Genomic DNA, 20,767 nt, shown 5'->3' on the forward strand with positions numbered 1-20,767 from the left:
AAAAATTTTTGGTTCTTGACATTTAGCAGACGCAGAATTGTTATTTTCACAAAAGTTACATTTCATTTTGAATCAGACACTATTGGCAGAGAGTCGGTCGTACTTGTACCAATTTGTATTAAAAATAAATGATGTCCTACAGCTTATCTTCAGAATAATCACTTCTTGGTATAAGTGACGGAAAATCCCCTTCGGCGGGCGGTTATATATATACTATGTAGACCTAGTTAAGTTTAATAGTATACCGTCAGAGTTGTCGAGGAGTGAGCCACAATGTCCGAACTCCCAGCCATTGCTAGTTCTTGTCCCTGCAAGTTTGAAAGTATATACATTACCAGATCACTTAGATTTCAGGGAATTCTACCATTGTCTTCTTCTCAGACGATCATTCCTCATCTAGCACTGCATGCTTCCTGCACAAACTGCTCAGGCTGCCATATGTTTTAACGACTACTTGATTTGATCCTATTGCAGCTTTGCAGATGTCTGTAGCGCAGATATCCGAAGCTCCAGGTTCATGTTCCTGCCCAATCATTTCCTTCCTTCTTTCTGGGGTCAAAAATGTCGCTCGCATCCTTCAGCTAATTAATCAAGAGGAATGTCGTCTCAAACCACAAAAAATCTCAGCATCCAAGACCTCTAAGAATGCCACTGAGTTTATAAATTACCCCTGGAGGATCTGCATATGACTCATCCAGATAAATAGCATGGTACTCCAATCCTTTCCACTTGGCAATTAGGGCAAAATGGGGGCGCCTGTATTCACTACTGACAATCTCAAACACTACTGTCCTTGGCGTAGCAGAAACTATGTGAGTTAGACCTGCCCCATGAGCACCGGCTATGACTGAAGCATCTTGAATGGCCCGAACTTGCTCTTTCATGGACATGTGAGCAAATAGACCGTTTATTATATTCAATTTGCAAGCTGAATGATTTGATGCCCAGCCCTCTATAGAATTAAAAACTTGTTCTTCATTACTAAGCCTTGATTGTACCTTACCACCATGACGTGGATGGGCTAAATAATCCTCACGTCTAACAAAGAGGACATTAAGACCCGAAACAGGCCTTGAGTTATGATGTCTATCAACTGGAAAACCAAATGCTGCTCTTATCATCTCCCCGAACTCAGACAGACGAGCAGTCTTTTTATCATCTGGGTGTTGCCATAGTTCACGTGCAGAAGCACCGTTGCAATCTATGTCTTCAGAGAGTCCCTTGAACCATGCAGTTTCATATCCCAAAGGTGCAAGTATCGCATGGCGGAAACAGACAGGACCACGAAAGCTTTTGGCATATCTAATGCTAGAAAACAATGCATTCCAGGTTTCTTCCAACTGTGCCTGAAAAGTTTTGTGAAAGGAATTATCTTAAATGGAAAACTTTCAGTGAATTAATAGACCACTACAGTAACACTGGCAGAGGCAATCATAGCAACCTTGGCATGCCAGTATCTGGTCATTACGTCCTCAAATTGGTTTTAAACTTTTAACATGTTTCATCTTCTATTGTTGGTGGCATAAACTAACTTCTAGAGATGTTTATTTATTTAGAGCATTATTGAAGCATGTTCTCCTGCATCTATACATGTCAAAAACATCCACAATGCCAATAAAATTGAACGCCCAAGCACAAAAAGAGAGAAATGGATGTAATCAGTATTAATGCAGTGTAATATTGAAATTAAGAACGTCTTCCGCAGGCAACAGCAAGAACAGCAGTTATTGAGGGAACAAGAAGAAAGCAGAGGAACGCCAGCTTCTGGAATGAAGAAATTGGTCAATTTTAGTAATAAGATTCTGCACAAGACTTTCCAAAAAAGAATAAAAATGGTAATATGGAACAAACAACAGATAACAAGCAGCAATATATTTGCATGAATATTGGCTCAACATGTCCGAATGCATTTCGGTGGAGTTCATCTCCAAGAAATGGCAGACACATATGATCAAGTCCAGGCTAACTGCCAGAAAAAGATAAAAAAAAGTCCAGGCTAACCATTTATTCAACTACTGAACTGCTATGAAGAAGCACCATAATTTTAACACATCCAGAAATTTGAAAGCAGCATGCTGAAAACTAAGTCTTTTCCACTACAACTCTTCAAGCCAGTTATTCTAAGAGTCTGATTTTGAATATGCTTGATGTCAAGAAATCTATAGTTTAAAACTCCTGCAATAAGTTCAATGACTCCCCTGTACATCTCAAGTGATCCAAAATTCACCTTCCCTGGCTCATTTCATGTTTATCAAATACTTAGTAGAGGACAAAATTCTTGCAATAACAAATGCCACAATGTCATTTTTGCTAGAACTATGTTAGCCTGAATATTCATACCTTGCAATGGCCATCCACGAAAACTATATGAGGTCGATTGGGCAATCCAGTAACTCTAGAAGCCACATATGCACTGTACCAATCTGTGAAGGTGTGAAAAACATTTGCATACTCGAAACGTGTAACCAAAACCGTAGGCTCCTCAACCCACTGAAAGAAAACGTAACAAAATGGCTAAGATTAAGAAAAATGTGATGGATCGATTGCAAAAGGCAAAAAATGCAGAAAGCTCCAGCAAAAATAAAACTCATGCAGATTTGAACAATCTTACTTGCAAGCATATGAGTATAGCATTGAAACTTAAATCAAGTATCAAAGAGGAGAAAACGATATTGCCAGCATTATTCACAAGTTTGATACTATAACTGCTCGCTGCAAATCTCATTTATCATTTACATCTCCGTCATACAGCACCTCCCACAAACATTCATTGCAAGACTCATTCTGAAAGTTCAAGAGGACTTCAAGCATCTGCAAGATGCTTCATTTTTTGGTCCTGCCCCAGATTAGATCTCATGTTATCACAAAAAGACCCAGATCTCAATCCAGGTACACCGTGTTCCCAGAATCAACTGATGGAACTGACAGATCAATTGTTTATTACACCACATTAGACTCTGCAAGAAAATTTGATAAGGCATCCAAAAATGGGAGAAATTTATTCATATTGATTGGATTAGCTAGTTATGAGTTCATTTATTAAATCAGGGATATCGATTCATTAATTATGCAGAATCTTTTTTGCAAATTTGGTAAAAAATCATCTGTTCTTTCCTTTTTTAACAAAGATCAAAACTTTAATAGATCAAACTGAGAACCCAAATTAAAAAAAAAAAAAAAAATCTGAAGGCTAACCTCGGAACAATTTAACTCATTAGGCCCAACTAACTCAATCGAATCGACCAACTGACGCATAGTATGCCTATGAATGGCACCATTTGGTAAGTAATTATTCAAAAAGTCTACATTCACAAGTTTCTTCCCTATTTTAGACCTTTCGAGCACTTCAATCTGGAAAGCACCGGGTTTAAATAACGGCAATTCTTCCTCTTCCCCTCTTCCAAGCACCATCTCCAACTCTTCCCCTCCTTTAGACATTACAATTTTTTCTCCAATCATCCGAATTTGTCCTCCCTCGCATATAGAGCTAAGCAGCGTTTGACTATAGTGACACCTAAACCATCCGCCCCCGGCAGAGTTATCAGAGACGGATTTCCGGTGAGACTCCGGCGAGAGTTTGAGGGCATCGACAAGCAGAGTGAAGCCATTCCCGAAATAACCCTCGCAAGATCGGACCGGCACCTCACGATTATGGGACCAGGGGAGGTAGGAGGGGAGACTTGGCCAGGGTTTCGCAGTAGCAGTGATGGACACATGGGAGTTTGTATGATTCCGGGTAAAGTGAGGGTTGCTTCTGTTGGGGAAATAGTCGGGGTGGGAGGAGAAGTAAAAGTAGAAGTAGAGAGTGACGGAGTTGAGGGCGAAGAGGAAAAGAACTATTTTTACTCTTTTGGCCTTCATTATCATCATTGGACGACGGGATTTTAGGCTTTGGAATTTGTTTTTCAGCTGTTGCCGCCGTGGGGGTTCACCTGAGGATTAAGTGACGAACCCCATTGGCGATTGTGCCGTGGCAGTTGGGACCCTGCTTGCTCTCTTTCCAACTCGGCAGTTCTTGCTCGCTTGCGTGTTTGGGATTGGGAGGGGACTTATTATACCACCTATTAGTCCTAGGAGCCACTTCCAGCCCTCGACCAGGCATGGTAAGTTGGAAAAGCTCCAGCTTGTTCATGCTTTTACTGGTTTAACTTTTGAGTATTTGGAGAGCTACTATTTGGTTAAAAATTATTTACTTACATCATAAATAATTTTTAATGCATCTATTTATCTTTTCGATCATCTTTTTATTTTATATATACGACATTATAAAAAGTGCTTCAATATTTATTTCAAATAATCTCCGATCCAAACACTTGGAATCTTTTTACTCTTGATGGATCAAGTATTGGCAGAATAAGAGTCGAATCTAAGTTGAGCTTAGTAAAAATTCGTTTGAATTTGATTCGTCAATTAGTCAAATTAAACTTGAATAACACTTCATGTTTCATGACTTTCAAATTTGATAAAAAAAAAATAAAAAAGTTTGAACTTGATTCAACAAATAAATCAGTGAAACTTGAATAAAATTTCAAGTTCTTTAAATAAATCAAATAAACACGAAAGTTTATATTTGAGAAGCATAAATTCATTACCACTCTTAAGATTCCATTAATCTTCGAACTGAAGTTCGGTAAGGGTTGTGCCAATACAGGGATTTAGTGGATTGTGATTAGTACAATTAGGCAATATGTGGAAACTCAGGGTCCTAAATACTCAAAACAAAGTTAAGCATTTAAGCATTGTGCAAGCTTGGAACTTTTTCTTATTTATATTTTTTGGAGAAAAATATAAATGCCAATACTGTGGAAGACGAGGCACTATTCACCTATGGAAGAATTGGTTGCCTCTAATCAGAGGACAAGAAGAGGATGGAAGGGTACAGCGTACCACCAGATTATAGAGCGGTTTTGTTGACCAAATTTTGATTCCTAGCGTCTGGATTTCTTTAAGCCAGATCACTAAACCAAAAACAGGGGTCAAAATCACGCAAACAATACAACTACGTGCACAAGTAGAATCCAGACGTTCTGCCGGAAACTGTACAGCATTTAACTTGAATATCTGCTCGAAAGGGCATATAGACTATATGGACAGCATTAATCAAACTAGAAAGTAAGTAGTACTCAGGATACCTTTTACTTTTCTGCTAGGTATTAGGCCACGAATTTTTGTCAGGAATTTCTGCCTCGCAGCCTAGTGACAGCTGCTCTATTTATTTTGCTAGGCAAGAACGAGTGCATTAGCAGCGCACGGCCATGCATATGGCAATATGGCATTGGTTTGTTTGTTAAAATCCCGCATCCCATTCTTTGAAAAAAAAAAGAAGAAGAAGAATCATTGAACCCACAAAAAGGGACTGTAAAGGTGTAAAAATATTTGCTATCATTTGCTTTGACAGAATATAGTGGAAGCATGGTACATTGCCATTAGTATAAATGACATCCATCATCTACAAAAAGTGTTGCAGCGGATAATAATGATACGCGTGGCAGTAGTGTGTTTATGTTTCCTGACTTCCTCTCCTTCTGGCTTCAAAAACAAAAGAATGCAGAATGAATATGCAGTAATTCATCAATAATCCAGACCACGGATTGATGCAGATCTCCAATGCCTAGCACTCTCAAAACCATTCGTACAATTTTCAAAATCTTCAATGGTTTGATCAATCTCTTCTTGAGTGTTCATTACAAAAGGCCCAAATTGGACTACTGGTTCACCTAATGGCTCGCCCCCAACTAAAACGAATCTCAGGGGCTTTGAGGACTTGTTCCATGCCTCAAGGCCATCGCCAGAGCCTAGAAGAAGAAGATTATGAGCTGTTACTGGAGAAGACCTCGAGTGGCTGAAGGTGCCTTCCCCTTCCAGGACGTATACAAATGCATTCCAGGACGCAGGCACTGGTTGCTGAAGATGAGCTCCTGGCTTAAGGGTGAAGTCCAAGAACATGGTTGGGGTCCTTGTGTAGACAGGAGATGTAATTCCCATGGCCTCTCCTGCTATAACTCTGACTTTGACCCCATCTTTTGCTGCCTCTGCAATGTCCTTGCTCATCATTTCTTGATATCTTGGCTCAACCCTTTTGGCATGAGAAGAGATAATTAATATTTGATGCATTTTAAGTTCTTAAAGTCCAATGTCAAAAAGTACGAAGATTATAGATTACTTTCTATATAAGTGCAGCAGAATCACTAGCTTTTACCATATCAGTGATCTTCATGTTTTAATATAAAGCACATAAATCACATGGCAATAACATTAATTATAGGCGCACACACATTGCTGAACAATTATGGCAATGAATCATCATGTTTGTGGGCAATGAATCATCATGTTTGTGAGCAATGAAAGCGTTTACATTCACATTATTCATGAAGTTTCATTATAATTCACTCAAAAACTTCTTCTTTACCCAGCAAAACTCAAAAACCTTCTTTCTGTTAAGGTTTAAAAGATATTTTTGTGCATCTACAACTTCGCTGACCCTTTTTAAAAGCAATAAAACTTACATTTTATTTCTAGAGCAGAGATTAATCCATAATTGTAAACCTCGTTGAGTTCCCTGAGCTGCTGGCATCTCTGAATGAACTATTCCTCTTCCAGCAGTCATCCACTGTAAATCACCTTCTTTGATGGTACCTTTATGTCCTTTAAAATCTTCATGCGTCACAGCTCCCTGGTGTCAAAATGCAAGAACTTTTTCAATATCGCGAACACCACCTATTTTGAACATACATAACGGTTTGTTTTGCTTACTAATGGGTAAAAATGAGCACTGTAGGTGAGCAACATACGTGCATCATGACTTAACCGGAAAAAAAAAAGTGTATCATGAAACAAATATATTTCTGGCAGGCCGAAAGTTAGCTAGTTTGCCCGCAAATTAGTGGTTGAAGAAACTGAAAGTCTTCAGTATTTAGTAGTAAAATTGTGATTTTTGGTCTCAGTTACTGACAACAAGACTTGAAATTCTATTTGTCTTAGCCAGGCAGGCGGCAGGCCGCAGGTGCTTGATGACATATTTGACAGTAGTATTGCCTTGATGATCACCTTGTTTGCAACTTGACATGGAAAGCCGGGTCCTATCCAGCTAGCTTAAGAAAAGGGTTACCTATTGCTTTCATTCAAGTGACGCAATGGCTACCAATTCATTAATTTACTTACAATTGCGGCAATTAGAAATTCACTGCTTTCTTTGATCTTAAGGATCAAACAGTGGTCACAATATTCTTCTTGGCAGTGAAGGAGAAAAAAGTGCTTTAGTGCATCCGTTGCACCTTATTTTGTTTTTCCTATTGACGACAGAGTAATAGGCAAGATAGCCAAAACTATTTGGTAATATATCAAAATGGAACTAGCAGGAAATGATACAAGTGATGAAGCTCTACCTGCAACATGTAGGTGACTGTTTCAAACCCTGAGAAAACAGAAGTGATAAGATCAGAATTCAGAACTAAAATCCAGTGGCAGACTTTGAATTTGCAGTCAAATATTTCAAGAGTCTGATGAAATGCTTTCGAGTGTCTAAATGCAGACCTCTATGCGGGTGATCAGGAAATCCACCTGGAGCAGAGACTGCAATGCGACGAAGAGAAGAAAAATAGGAACAAAAACTTGAGTAATATGATAAAGAGACTAATGGATTAACGTTAAAAAACCAATCTTGCATAAAAATGATCTAACTGAGAAATTTTTTTTTTTTTTTAAAAATCCACCTGAGAATTCGTCCAAAGCAAGGAAAGGATCAAAATACTTCAACTCAAACCTGACCAAAAAAAAAAAAAAAATCTTTACAAGCCAGACAGCACAAATGATGACAATTAACATGCAGTATGGTTCTTTTACATGCATAAAACGAGACCATCGAAGGAATACCTTCCAATGCTTCTTCTGACAATAGCGCCAAGGCCCTCAGGCTGAGGCCTTGCAAGAAATTTTCTGACAACAGGGCGAGCTTCTTGAACAGCACTGTTGTAGGACATTGTTCTTTTTGCTTTTTTAACTCCTTTCTTTTGCCTGTTGAGTTAGCAAGTTTTTTCGAGAGATGGAACGGAAGAATTCGAAAATGGAATGGAAGAAAAATCGGAGGTTTGTGAAGGGTATAAATAGGGAGGGAACAGAGACAGAAAAGAGGGGGGGAAGTTCGTTAGTCCGACTGTATTTGGAGGGTCAAAGGGGGCAAAGGTGGCGGCCCACATATGAACTTGCTTGAGATCCAGGGACTCTTTTTTTTTTTTTCTTTCTTTTCATTTTTGTCCATGTGATGTCAGCATAGCGTTATGATTATGTGGTAATGGATCTTGTGAACTACGGTGGTTGCCTCTGGCCCTGGTTTCCGCTTGATGGATGGATAAATGGAGATGGACCATGTGGCTGGCCAGGGCCCAAGGCGGCATTTTCTTCCCACCTTATGTAATTTCCTTTTAATTTTATGACGTAATTTTTACAAATTTTATTATTGTCTCTCATTCTACTTCTATATTTTTTCTTTTGTGAACACAATACAAAGCAATTTGTTTTTAGATGTGTGTTAATAAGGGCTTGTCGTGCTAATTAACACTAGTACTACAGGCACACCCATGCGCGTGCAATTTAAAAATAAATTGGTTTTTATGAAATTTTCTTTAACGAATTGATAGTTATCTTGGTAATTAAGGGTTAATGGATAAAGTTAACATCAAGTTAACTAAGGATTAATGGATAAAATTAACTCCATAGATGCTTTATTAACGTATACATATCATCGGTCCGAATTTTCATCCGTCATCTTTCTTCTGTAAATGTTGCCAGAATCTAGGGCCAAAGTTTACCATTTTCTGTAGAGAAAGGAAAGGAAAGGAAAGGAAATTGTGAGAGATCTTGTGACTTTAAGGTGTTGCCAATGCTTGATTAGGAACAAAATTGTTTTCATATTGATTTGACCCCTTAGCGGCCATGCATATGAATAGTAAATGAAAAACATTTGATGAGGAACTGAAAATGCTCTGAAGGATTTGATTTATGGGCGAAAAATCTCTTCTACAGTTCGTAGCGACGGGCTGATGGAGTTGGATGACAGGAGAAAGAAATAGAGACATGCAACCGTTGCTCGGTTCCTCTTGAATTAGAAAAGGCAATGAGCGAATAGCGCAAGGGAAAACTTGTGGGGCCAAACCAACCAACGATTTTTGCCCCTTTGCCTTGGTGTCCTTTTCTAGTTTTCTGTGGCCCCATTTCAAATCCCAGATACTTTGCCACACTTCATTGAAAGCGTTAGGACCAAAGAAAAAAAAATTAAGCTGAAAGGAAATCAATGGTCTTAATAGTGGACACACGCATCCTTTTGCTTCCATGAGGAAAAATGTGACGTCTTGAAGGAATATATATATTATCGTTACTCAATTTTTTTACTATAAAATTATTTTAATTATTATAAGTGAAAGATTTTGAACCGAAACCGTTATTTACAAACTCTTCCCTCCCCCGTCCTATCCTGCTAATAGCAACCCTCAGTCTAGAATCCCCCGATGTTTTAAACAATAACGAAAAACAAAAAAAAATTAAAAGAACAAAAGGTCATTTCATTTGCTACAGATTAATAAAAAAATGAATTTGTATGGTGTTGGAACAGCTGTCTGAATAAATAACAACCGAATCAAAGCCGTCCAATGAATACGTTGAGATACCAATAGCGGGTTTCGAGAATCAAGAAGCGGGACCAAATTGACCAGCTGCTAAATTCTTTTTTTTTTTCTAGTTGCGGGGGCCGTCGAGAGGGTTCTCTATCCGTCTATCGTATCGTATTGTGGGGTGGGTCCGGCTGTGAAGCCACCATGATCACCTAGGAGTGGACCATGCAACGCGAGAAATGATGTAGTGACAACGTAGGACTTAGGTTGAGCGGCTTGCGAAGAATGACGTAGTTAGTACAAAAGCATGACGAGTTCAATGCATTTACATAGACGAACCATATTGACATTTTTAAAAAAAATTCCTTTTCTTTTCTATATTCTAAATTTCTGTCCGCTTGGGGTGTGCGTTTCTCTTTAGTGCGTGTGAGCTCTGAGTGCTTAGGTTTGTCCCACATCGAACTTGGGAGGGGGATTTGGGTAGTTTATTAGGCTCCTCAGGAACCACAAAAGTTGCCGGCTTTTGTGGTTTCCTGTGGATTAAGTTTAGTAAAATGCAAAAGTCATTCTGCTGACTAGAAAAAAAAGACAAACTGTCCGCTTGGGGTGTGCGTTTCTCTTTAGTGCGTGTGAGCTCTGAGTGCTTAGGTTTGTCCCACATCGAACTTGGGAGGGGGATTTGGGTAGTTTATTAGGCTCCTCAGGAACCACAAAAGTTGCCGGCTTTTGTGGTTTCCTGTGGATTAAGTTTAGTAAAATGCAAAAGTCATTCTGCTGACTAGAAAAAAAAGACAAACTGTCCGCTTGGGGTGTGCGTTTCTCTTTAGTGCGTGTGAGCTCTGAGTGCTTAGGTTTGTCCCACATCGAACTTGGGAGGGGGATTTGGGTAGTTTATTAGGCTCCTCAGGAACCACAAAAGTTGCCGGCTTTTGTGGTTTCCTGTGGATTAAGTTTAGTAAAATGCAAAAGTCATTCTGCTGACTAGAAAAAAAAACTAGGTAGAAATTGGAATTTTCTTTGTTTCTATCAACTAATGTTATATGTATTCATTCTCTATTTTTAATTAATTCTACTTTTTCAACGCATGGTGTGCAGTACTATTTTACAAGCAATGATGACAGCTAAGGTACTTTTTCACTCTTGGCTATTTGAAGTTTGAATTAATTTCCAACTTTATAACTCGTACAGACTGATTCAAAATACATGCCTTACTACATATCTGCGCAAGATTATGTGGTGTAATGTCTAAAGTCTTTGGAAGATTAAATATTGAAGATTAAGTAGCAGTAGTTGTTGTAGTATCGGGTTGGGCTAATTCCACTTTGTCCCTTCAAACTTTGGACGATTATCCATTTCAGTCCCTAAACTTCAAAATGGGACACTTGAGTTCCTAAACTTATAAATACCTCTCACTTAAGTCCCTAAACTTATAAATGGGACACTTAAATCCCTAAACCCTTATAAAATGAGACACTTCGACCACCAACGACATTCAGGATTTGTTAACAATTTTCTTTAAGTGGGAGATATTTATAAGTTTAGGGACTTAAGTGTCCCATTTTGAAGTTTAGGGACTGAAGTGGATAATCGTCCAAAGTTTGGGGGGACAAAGTGGTCTTAACCCTATCGGGTTAGGCATTTTCAAAGTAGCCAAAAATGTTGGGAGGGAATTCGTGGGAAGGTTCGAGAAAAAAAAATGTAATATTTTTGAATTATATTTAAGTAAAAAAAAAAAGAAGAAATATCCAAAAGCCAGCCACAAAGAAACAGACAGACCGATCCACCTCCACCTCCACCTGTGGCCTGCCATCATCCATTCTACCTAGATTTAGATTGGGATGATCATTTCTACGAAACAAAAGGAAAAAGCCAAAACAAAAAAAGAGGAATAGGGAGATGATCAATGCAGTGGGAATGATGATGCAATCCAATTGCGGCGCATCGGGCATTGATTCTCCGCGCAATGAATTCCCACAGTATTTCCTGCTAATTATTTCGTTGAAGAGCTTTTGCTTTTTACGGTCAAAGGCAATCGAGTGATGATATTAGCTACGTAATACTCGCCTCATCATCTCTGGATATTATTTTATTATTTTATTTAATATAATAAGCACCACAATATCTGTAATCCCTATTTGAATTTTTGTTTTTGGATCGATGGTCATGTCTTGGGTTGCAAACGAATCGATTCGTTTGTGAGTGATTCGATTCCGAGCTCGATCAATAATATCGAGTTTAAGTCGAGTTCGAACTGATCAAATCGAACTCGAATTCAAAAATACTAAATTCGCAAGCCAATTCGAGCTCAATTATATATATGTTCGAGTTTAAAAAAACTAAACTCGTTAGTTTCCGAGTCGGTTCGAGCTTGATTATATATATATACATACTTTTTTTTATTTTTTATTTTAAGAGTAATATTACATATATATCCCTAATATTTTTTATTTGTTTAAAAATTTATTATTTTATTCATTTATAAAAATATAAAATAAATAAATTTTAAAATTTTTTTAAAGCTCGAGCTCGACTCGAATTTAAATAGAGTTCGAGTTCGAGTTCGAATTTGATATTTTGAACTCGTCGAATTCGAAATCGAATTCGAGTTTCATAAAATTTCGGTTCGATTATGCTGAAACTCGATTCAGCTTAACTTGTTTACACCCTAGTCATGTCCTACTCCTATTTTAATTTATGTTCCCTTTTAGGGAAAAAATCCCATCTCTAGATTAAAGAAGTACATCACTGTGCGTACCCCAATTGGGCCAAGGGGGGTAAAGGAGAGAATCCTACCTCAAGGAGGCAATTAGGCCAAGGGGAAGACAGGGAGAGAATCTCACCTCTAGGCTAAAGGAATACATTATTCTACACCCTTTAAATTTTTACTACATATGCTTGATCCGCATTTGATAGATTTTACTACAGATGCTTGATCTGTATCTGATGCTTGATGTCAGTCAATCGGATCTCATTCCCCTGGCTGTGCCAATGCGAAAGTAACTTCACAAGACCATCCTAGCCGAGCTATTCGAGATCTTTTACTATTTCTGTTCTATTCCGGTATGGTACAATGATACTTCATTTGGTTTCGGCTTACTTTAACAATCAATAATTCCAACTTTCAAGCTCATAAGAAAATACCTAACTCGGAATTAGATCTTGTATTTTTTTGACTTTGGATTCTGATTCTATACGTTTGCAGTTTCCACCTCCCATTCATAGAGACCACCTGTTGGTATTCAGGTCCCTCGAACATGCATTCTGAGTCATGGTTCCGGCTCGAGATGGTGAACACTTCAGACAATGAATTAAACGTACGTGTAAATTGACCAGGACAAACGTCATCCAAGGTCGACGAAGCTAGTAGCTGTAATTAAGATTTTGACTAACCTCTGCATTCATCCCTCCTATTACATTTGACAGCGAAAAAAATCAACACAAATATCAGATGAAATTTGTGCTAAACCCATCCATATACTACGCTATTGCAATATAAACAACAGCCCTTCATTTTCTCTGTCTGTAACATTATGGAAAATAGCGACACGTGTAAATTCAAATTGAGAAACTACACAAAAAAGATCTGGCATCAGGCCTCTTTGCACAAACACCACGGGCCATCCATTCTTGAAAGCCAAGAGTGCAGAAGAGACAGATGATAAAACCACCTGAAGCAAAGATACGGGATACATATCTTTGAAAATTGTATAATCTTATAGTACTTGATATCAGTGGCATGCATGTATCCTATGTCAAACTCCATTTCCACTCTCAAAGCTTCAAAACACTGTTTTGATTCCATTGCGGACGAAAGCGGTTAAAACATAGGAAACTGAATATTTTTGCACAAAGGGTGCAGCTATGATTGTGAAAAATAAAGTCAGTAGAGACTTAGGCAGCACCACTGGCTCCCTTTCCTTTCTTTCTCTGGATTTTCTTCATGTAGAACTCAAGCTCTTTGCCTTCCAAGATATACCCGCAAATATTAAAGCCACAACAAGTGAAAACGATGTGAAAATGGCCAAAAAGATTATTTTAATTAATCCAAGTAATTAAACAACAAACAAACAAACAACTAAAGCTCCTAGCATAATTACAGAGCATTAACCAACTGTCCTTCCTGAATGTAATGTAACAACTGAAATTGGGAACCAATGTTCTTTGACACACAATTAAACCGTCCAGGCAGCAAAATCTGCCAAAAGTTTCAATAGTTGGATAATCGTTCCACAGTAATATGTATTAATGTCGCCATTTTTGTTTAAATGAAAATGTATAATGGTTCCTAAGTACTTTAAAACACTGATGTAAAAGGAACATCACGAATAATGCATACCCATCTGCACGACCACACTGGCGAGGCCTTGAAGAAATTGCAGCCAACAACCGACCACCTGCAAACTGCTCCTCAATATGAGGATCAATCTTGCAAATCCTGTCGACGCTGCCTCAGTTTTCTTACAACATGGTTACTCTTTGTATCCTCTATATATGCCTCAGGTTCCTAAAAGACAAGTTCATAATGAAAATTATCAAGCATTGAAAATGTGATGTTATCAAAAATTAGATTAATTCACTTTAAATTCTATTCCAACTGTATATAACAGGTCAGCATAGTCCTAATGTAACTGCTCACTAAGTTGCACAACTAAATAGGTAAAAGCATTTATTGCATGTAACAATTCTGCCAAATAGTTTTTAAAACAATTCCAGATTCAATTCCGTACGCAATTGATGAAAATGCAACTGCACAACAGCAAATCAATGTAATAGTTGGCCAGAAGGAAAAGCAAAAAAAAAAAAAAAAAACAAGTATGTACTCCAAACCTCTCCTTCCTTCTTAGTAGCAGCAGTCTTCTTCTTGCAACCAATGTCAACACCATAATGCTGAAGATACCACTGCTTAAATGGAGCAGCCTCAACTTGAACTATAGCACTCTTGACCAAAGTCTGGGTCCTAACCAGTTCATTGTTAGAAGCATTAAAAACTACGTCAAGTATACGAGTCTTCCTGGTAAGAGACTCATTTCCCCATGAGTAATTCCCAGAGTCCAACCTCAGTGCACGCCACTTCACATTCCCACCTCTTACCCTAACCCTCCTTACTGCCTTGTTACCATCCAACTTAGTGTTTGAAGGTCACCTTCCCAACTCACACCTAATAGCAAACAAGAGAGTTGTCATAATCCAGACTCTAGAGATTATTATTACGAGGCACAGATGCAACACAATCACATGGTAAGACCAGAATTTATGCCAGTCAATTGCAAGCATAGATGGACCATAACTAAGACTACAGGGATTGTCAAAGTCAGGCAAAGATGGTGCATAACAGCAGGATACAACTCAAATTCATGCTAACCATTCTTAAGAAGTTACAACCTAGATTTTCTTTTCACACGGGCAAGGAGCAACATCGCCAAGTAATACCCACTACATGTATAAATAAAGCAACCACAAGGTCCAGAACCCAATGGTTCTCTTCAACCATATACAGTAAGCCACAAATGGACTAGGCTTTAATACTAATGAATATTATGAATTGCAATATATGCAGGCATAGACCAAACAAAACTAAATTAACACAACTCAATATTATGAATTGCAACATAGCTCTTTAATACTTCCAAAATCACAGAGAGGACCTGGAAACAAACTAAAATGATCATCAACTTAATCGAATGAACAAGGGCACCGGAGAACATAGCAATGAAAAATCTAATACCCAAAAAAAGGATAGCAAAATAAAATAAAATAAAAAAGAGCATTCGGTCTTTTAGAAGTACAACCAGTCACCCCAAGCCATTAATTGGTGCCAATGTAGTCAGGCATAGACAAACCAAAACAAAATTCTACAACTAAATCAACGCCCGTCATTCTCAGGAGAGTAGTTTTTCTCATCATAGAAATCAAACATCTTCATCAGACCATGCAATTAGGTCCCTAGACAATAATTGCTAAAAACAATAAAGTATAAATCATCCCATATTTAGTAAAATGCATAAGGCCACCATCTTACACATGAGTTTTACATAAACACAACAATAGTCCTTCTCAAACAAATGCAAATTTGAAAATGAACTTTGTAGTGATTAAGAATTTTATTTTGGGGGGCTTACTTTCGCTTTTTCCTTCAGGCCTTCTTCTTGCCTCAAGTGGCACGCCTCTTGTGCATTGAATCGCAAGAAATACCTACACGGCGTACCAAAAAAAAAATTTACCAACTAAAATCGTTGATTCAGAAGGTATGATGAAGTTGAACAAAGACGGTGAGGGAAATAAAAATGCGATGAAGACGAATGAATACACAAAAAGTATTACCCATTTTGCTGTTGCAGTTGGCGCTGCTGATGGATTCTACAGCTCCTGCGAGTTGATCCAAACGTGCAGGTCTGAGAGGAAAGGGGAAGCCGAATCTATCGGAAGGGGAAAGGGTCCAAGAAAATACGAGCAGGGCTTTTCTAAAATCGGTTTTTTCGGCCCACTGCAGACAAGCGTAAATAAGTCTAATCAAGTCAAATACGCCTAGTATTTAAACAAATTTGACAAGTTTGAAATTTTATTTAAAATTGGATTGTTTATTTGTTGAATTGAGATTAAACGAACTTTTTATCGAATTTGAATGTTCAAGATTGGGTTGTTTATCTATTGAACTGAGATTGAGTTTTATCAAATTTGAATGTTGTCGAACGGGTTTTATGAAATTTGAGTTTTTATGCGGATGACAAACCAAGCTTGAACGAACTGTTATCAAGCTAAATTCGAGTTCAATTCGGGTATGAAATAACTTGGTTCATGTTGCAATTCTACCTACCTATGCCTTTTATGTTGATTTTTTGACCGTTTTACTGATTTATCCTTGCAAGAAAAGGTGATGGTATTAAACCTAGGTGGATGGTTAATACAATTAGACGATCGGTAGTCGCATGTTAGGATTTGATATTAACGAAAAGTTACTGACAGATAATCCGATAGAATTTTGTAAAAGAACCCAAAAATCAGCCTGACATTTCGTAGAATTAATCTTCTATACACTGACAGTATATACACTTTCACTATTTGATACATGACATTTGAAACCCAAATTTTGCACATATATCGTACATCCAACCGTGATAGTGTATACACTGTCAATGTATATAAAATTTACTCATATATAAAAATCTGATAACATGTTATCACTTACAAATCCAAAAGGCCGTAAAATAAAACGGAAAAAGAAAATTATGAATGAAATGACCATATCACCACTAACAAATCCAGCATTTCTAGGCTACTCCTCTGCGTGGTAGCGTCGGAAAACAAATATTCTGTTCCATTCAGTCACTGGATTCATCGATGGTACAAACCAAAAGCAGGACCCAATTCCTTGATTCCTCATCTCGTACTGCAATTCATTTTTCCTCCAAGTTCTTGATGTCAGAATATTTTTAGCTCTACAAAAAGGGGAAAAAAAAACTTGCTTCCGCTGATGAAGCAAATAAATACCGTATTTGATGCCAAACACTAGTAGTTTATTGCTACACTTGAGGGTGTAATCCAGATGGGGTTTTCCTTAACCGGCCTTGCTCCCACCAATTGTCATACCTCTCTCGGAATTTCTTATCAAATAACTCGAAAATTTCTGCTTTTTAATGGGAAAGAGAGAGGCACAGTAGGTTTTAAGTCATCAGAGCTTAAGCCTAAACCGAGAAATTTGGTTCCCTGCAAGCTTGAGTACATCGATTTTGATGCAAGAACCAGCCCGACGGAGGTACAACGTATACCCATCTTCAACTACAGTTTACTTGTTTAGTGTACATGAATGCTTGTATTCCAGTTGAATGTCTTGGGGAAAATGAAGAGAAATGTATAGACCGTGCCGTTGCAAAAATAAAGTTTCTGTCTTCTCTGTTTCTTGTTTTTGCTAATGCTCTTGACCATTTTAAATGATTGAGCTCGGTAGAAATGATGAGGAAATTGGACTGCTGTTTCTTATTATTCTATCAGAATCAAGGTTTGACGCAGCTACTTCGATTTTTTGTTTTTGTTAAAGTTAAAAGCTTGGTGCCACCTCTCCTTTGACCTTTATGTAGTGATTTTCTTAGCTTAGAACTTGGAAATTCCATATCACTTTCTCAGTAAAATGTAGGTTTACTGCCTTGCTGATGCCCGAAAGATTATCTAAATCCCTTCTGGGATTTCCATATTTAGGATTAGTAATTGACTGTTTCAGCAGGCAGTCCGTTTTTGTTAAAAACTTCAACTGCTTCAATATGGTTCCGTGCATTTGTACATTTCCCCTGTTACCTGATTTTCATGAGGCTAAAAGGTTCTGGAATGTAAAGCCCGTGGAGATATGCTTCGCATTTCTTGATAGTTGGATTTTTGGTTTGGCTTCTGGATATTTGTTTTTTCTTTTCTTTACCTTATTTTTGCTTTTTTCTTCTCTCCAGCACTTGATTTTGATGTTTTTCTATTACCATGCTCTCTCTCTCTCTGGTTTTTTTTTTTGGGGGGGGGGGGGGGGGGTGGGTGGTGCTGCTGCTGGAGGGGAGGGACGAGACTTCATGATTGCAATTGATGCATACCAAGATCTTGCCCATCCATTGCTAGTGAATGGAAGCTTGTTTACATTGTTCCATCAATGTAGTAAAGATCATTCTTTACTGAGTATTGAGATTAAGAAGCATTTTTAACTTCAATTTCAGGTGAAGAAAGAAATTGAGGAATGCTACAAACTCATACACAGGCTAGGCAGAGGTGTTGCATACTTGGGTTCTTCAAGGATGGGACCTAACCACCCTCATTATACGCAAGCATTTGAGTTGGGTAGAGAGGTAGAATATTTCAGGTCTATAAACCCAAAAAAGAACATAGTAACGAAAATATAAATTGGAAAGATTAAATCTAGAATATTGCTTGATTTTAGTCCTCGGATGTGGCCTGTTTGATAGATTGCAGGGCTCTTAGATTGTACATCCTGGTCAGGGGCTGGACCAGGGCTCATGGATGCTGCCACACAAGGAGCTCTGCAAGCTGGAAAACCAGTAGGTGGATTCAAAATAGGAAAAGAAGCTGGAGAATGGACGGCTACAAACTTTCACCCGTACTTGCCATCGGAAGCATATCTTACATGCAGGTAAGCATCATGCTATCAGAATTTTACTTTACGAGTTTCAGGACTAGGTCAGTTGAATAAATTCAAGAAACACACACAGGTTCTTTTCCGCAAGAAAGCATGGGTTAGTGGATGCTGTTGTCAGAGCTAGTGGTTCTGATAAGACAGCCGTCGTTGCCCTTCCTGGCGGTGTTGGAACTCTGGATGAAATATTTGAGATCATGGCGTTAATTCAACTCGAAAGAATTGGATCATCGCTTCGGGTGCCCTTTCTTTTAATGAACTATGATTCCTTTTATGAGAAGCTGCTGGAATTTCTTGACAATTGTGAGGAATGGGGAACTCTCTCAAAGGGTGAGGTTTCCTCACTGTGGAAAGTATGCGGCAACAACACAGAAGCCTTGAGCTATTTGGCGCATTTCTATGGCCTTTCTTTATTGTGATAAAGCCATAAAGAGGGGAGCCTAAATCACAAACTGAATGTGGATCTGTTTCTTGATTCTTTTAGGTGGTTGCTTTGACCCTCAAATCTTGACTACACAGATAGTTTTTTTTTTTTTTATACGATAGCTTCTTATGCTATGGCGAGGGAAGGGTCTGAAGAGGTTTTGGGGTAACTAACTCAAAGTGGACTGAACCACCACCGGACCAGACAGATAGTCACCAGACTTGTTTTATACTATTTCTCTGGGACTAAGCTCTGGGCATTTTGAACTACCAAAGGAAAAGCATTATGCTTCCACATTCATAAAAGCATTATGCATATTTTACTTAAAACTGATAGTACTTTATTTCCAACATAATAATAATAATAATGTTCACGAGGACCGAGAAAAACATCAGCAATGTCAACAAGCAAATCCTACTTCAATAACGAGAGACACTTGAAAAAGACTCGAAAAACCCTAAAGCCAAATGGGTATAATAACTCCTTAAAACTAAAAGACTCGATTATAGAGGGGAATCCTGCATTCTACTACAAACAGCTGATGCCTTAATAACCTACTGCAAACGGCTGATGCCTTAATAACCGGCAACGTATCCTCGATCATAACTAGGGGCACCACCATATCCAGGGTAAGCTTGTGCTCCGGTGAAATACCGGCGGTCTGGTCCTTCCAAATAGCTGGAGCATTGTCCGTGCTGCCACCACAGCATCTCTACATGTTTCTCCAACTTTCCTAGCTTGTACAGTAGCATGTTTGCATTCACGCAGCCTGAGAGTTCAATTATTCCATCTTCATGCATCTGGAAGTGTCGTATCCCTATACATATTTTGTCCAACAAGAGGAATTTATAAATTAAAATAACAATATGTTCAAAACAAAAACTGGTCTAGGAAACAATAAACTTTGAAAAAAAAAAACCAAAATCATAAAAGGAATAATGCTTCTAAATTAGGGAGCACCCTGTTTATAGAAAATCTGACAATATACATTACATCAAAAAATAATAATAAAAAAGGGCTTTTGAGTAAAAAAAAAAAAAAATTTTTTGCGTAAGCATGTCTAGTTATAATACATGCTATGATTGCGGAAAGAAAGAAAGAAAGATTTCATGTTCGCTTGGATCAGTTTGTATGAAGATTAATCCCATGACTCTGTATCGAATCGAGGACATTAATAATAGATTGTTGTAATAATGAGATGCAAGCAACTTGCCATGGGTTGAGCCGACCACTTTGCCTAACTTGTACATAGCTTTTGATGATCCTCTTCTTCTGCCCATGTCCCATCTCAGCGTACAAGCCTGAATGAGTGAAGAAAGTGGATTACTGTAAAAAACAAGAGATTTAAACGACAAATACCTAAAAAAAAAAAGAAAGACAGAACAATAAACCTTAAACCCAAAAAGAAAAAAAAAATTAACAACAAACACAAAAAGCTCATATTATGACCATGAAATCAGCGGCCTCCTCCGGATAAACCCTGGGCGCGGCGGCATTCACGAAGGACTTGGAAGACTTGAAGAACTTCATAGTAGGAGTATCACTTTTGTTGGTTGTTAAGGTTGTGATATTGTGGAATAAATGGGGAGCCAGTGCATGAATTTATAGATTTTC

General features: G+C 38.1%; 4 protein-coding genes and 1 pseudogene across 7 annotated transcripts; 1 reads left to right on the forward strand and 4 right to left on the reverse strand.

Moving 5' to 3' along the window:
- Nucleotides 1-100: 100 nt before the first annotated feature.
- LOC113688136 (beta-1,2-xylosyltransferase-like) lies at nt 101-4,063 on the reverse strand. Its single transcript, XM_027205813.2, has 3 exons — nt 3,196-4,063; nt 2,341-2,490; nt 101-1,346 (listed from the first exon to the last, which is right to left on the reverse strand). Exons 1-3 carry the CDS (start codon nt 3,868-3,870, stop codon nt 624-626), a joined length of 1,548 nt encoding a protein of 515 aa, XP_027061614.1. The 5' UTR covers nt 3,871-4,063; the 3' UTR covers nt 101-623.
- A 1,302-nt stretch (nt 4,064-5,365) lies between these two features.
- LOC140006771 (pirin-like protein) lies at nt 5,366-8,140 on the reverse strand. Of its 4 annotated transcripts, XM_072049339.1 has the most exons (6): nt 7,873-8,139; nt 7,713-7,762; nt 7,534-7,572; nt 7,386-7,414; nt 6,507-6,673; nt 5,366-6,076 (listed from the first exon to the last, which is right to left on the reverse strand). In XM_072049339.1, exons 1-6 carry the CDS (start codon nt 7,977-7,979, stop codon nt 5,572-5,574), a joined length of 897 nt encoding a protein of 298 aa, XP_071905440.1. In that variant the 5' UTR covers nt 7,980-8,139; the 3' UTR covers nt 5,366-5,571. The 4 variants fall into 4 exon arrangements, with proteins under 4 accessions (XP_071905440.1, XP_071905441.1, XP_071905442.1 ...); XM_072049340.1 differs by lacking the exon at nt 7,534-7,572 and having other exon boundaries at nt 7,873-8,140; XM_072049341.1 differs by lacking the exon at nt 7,713-7,762 and having other exon boundaries at nt 7,873-8,020.
- A 5,139-nt stretch (nt 8,141-13,279) lies between these two features.
- Nucleotides 13,280-15,930, reverse strand: LOC113687684 (small ribosomal subunit protein eS8-like; annotated as a pseudogene).
- Nucleotides 15,931-16,866: 936 nt separating this feature from the next.
- Nucleotides 16,867-19,287, forward strand: LOC113743423 (probable cytokinin riboside 5'-monophosphate phosphoribohydrolase LOGL10). The gene is made up of 4 exons (XM_027271420.2): nt 16,867-17,358; nt 18,296-18,424; nt 18,542-18,726; nt 18,806-19,287. The coding sequence occupies exons 1-4, from the start codon at nt 17,149-17,151 to the stop codon at nt 19,146-19,148; spliced, it is 867 nt and encodes a 288-aa protein (XP_027127221.1). The 5' UTR covers nt 16,867-17,148; the 3' UTR covers nt 19,149-19,287.
- A 189-nt stretch (nt 19,288-19,476) lies between these two features.
- Nucleotides 19,477-20,753, reverse strand: LOC113687685 (uncharacterized). The gene is made up of 3 exons (XM_027205232.2): nt 20,603-20,753; nt 20,367-20,454; nt 19,477-19,970 (listed from the first exon to the last, which is right to left on the reverse strand). The coding sequence occupies exons 1-3, from the start codon at nt 20,681-20,683 to the stop codon at nt 19,729-19,731; spliced, it is 411 nt and encodes a 136-aa protein (XP_027061033.1). The 5' UTR covers nt 20,684-20,753; the 3' UTR covers nt 19,477-19,728.
- Between the last annotated feature and the right edge of the window lie 14 nt (nt 20,754-20,767).

The sequence above is a fragment of the Coffea arabica genome, chromosome 5e (assembly GCF_036785885.1).
Source record: "Coffea arabica cultivar ET-39 chromosome 5e, Coffea Arabica ET-39 HiFi, whole genome shotgun sequence".
NCBI classification, from domain to species: domain Eukaryota; kingdom Viridiplantae; phylum Streptophyta; class Magnoliopsida; order Gentianales; family Rubiaceae; genus Coffea; species Coffea arabica.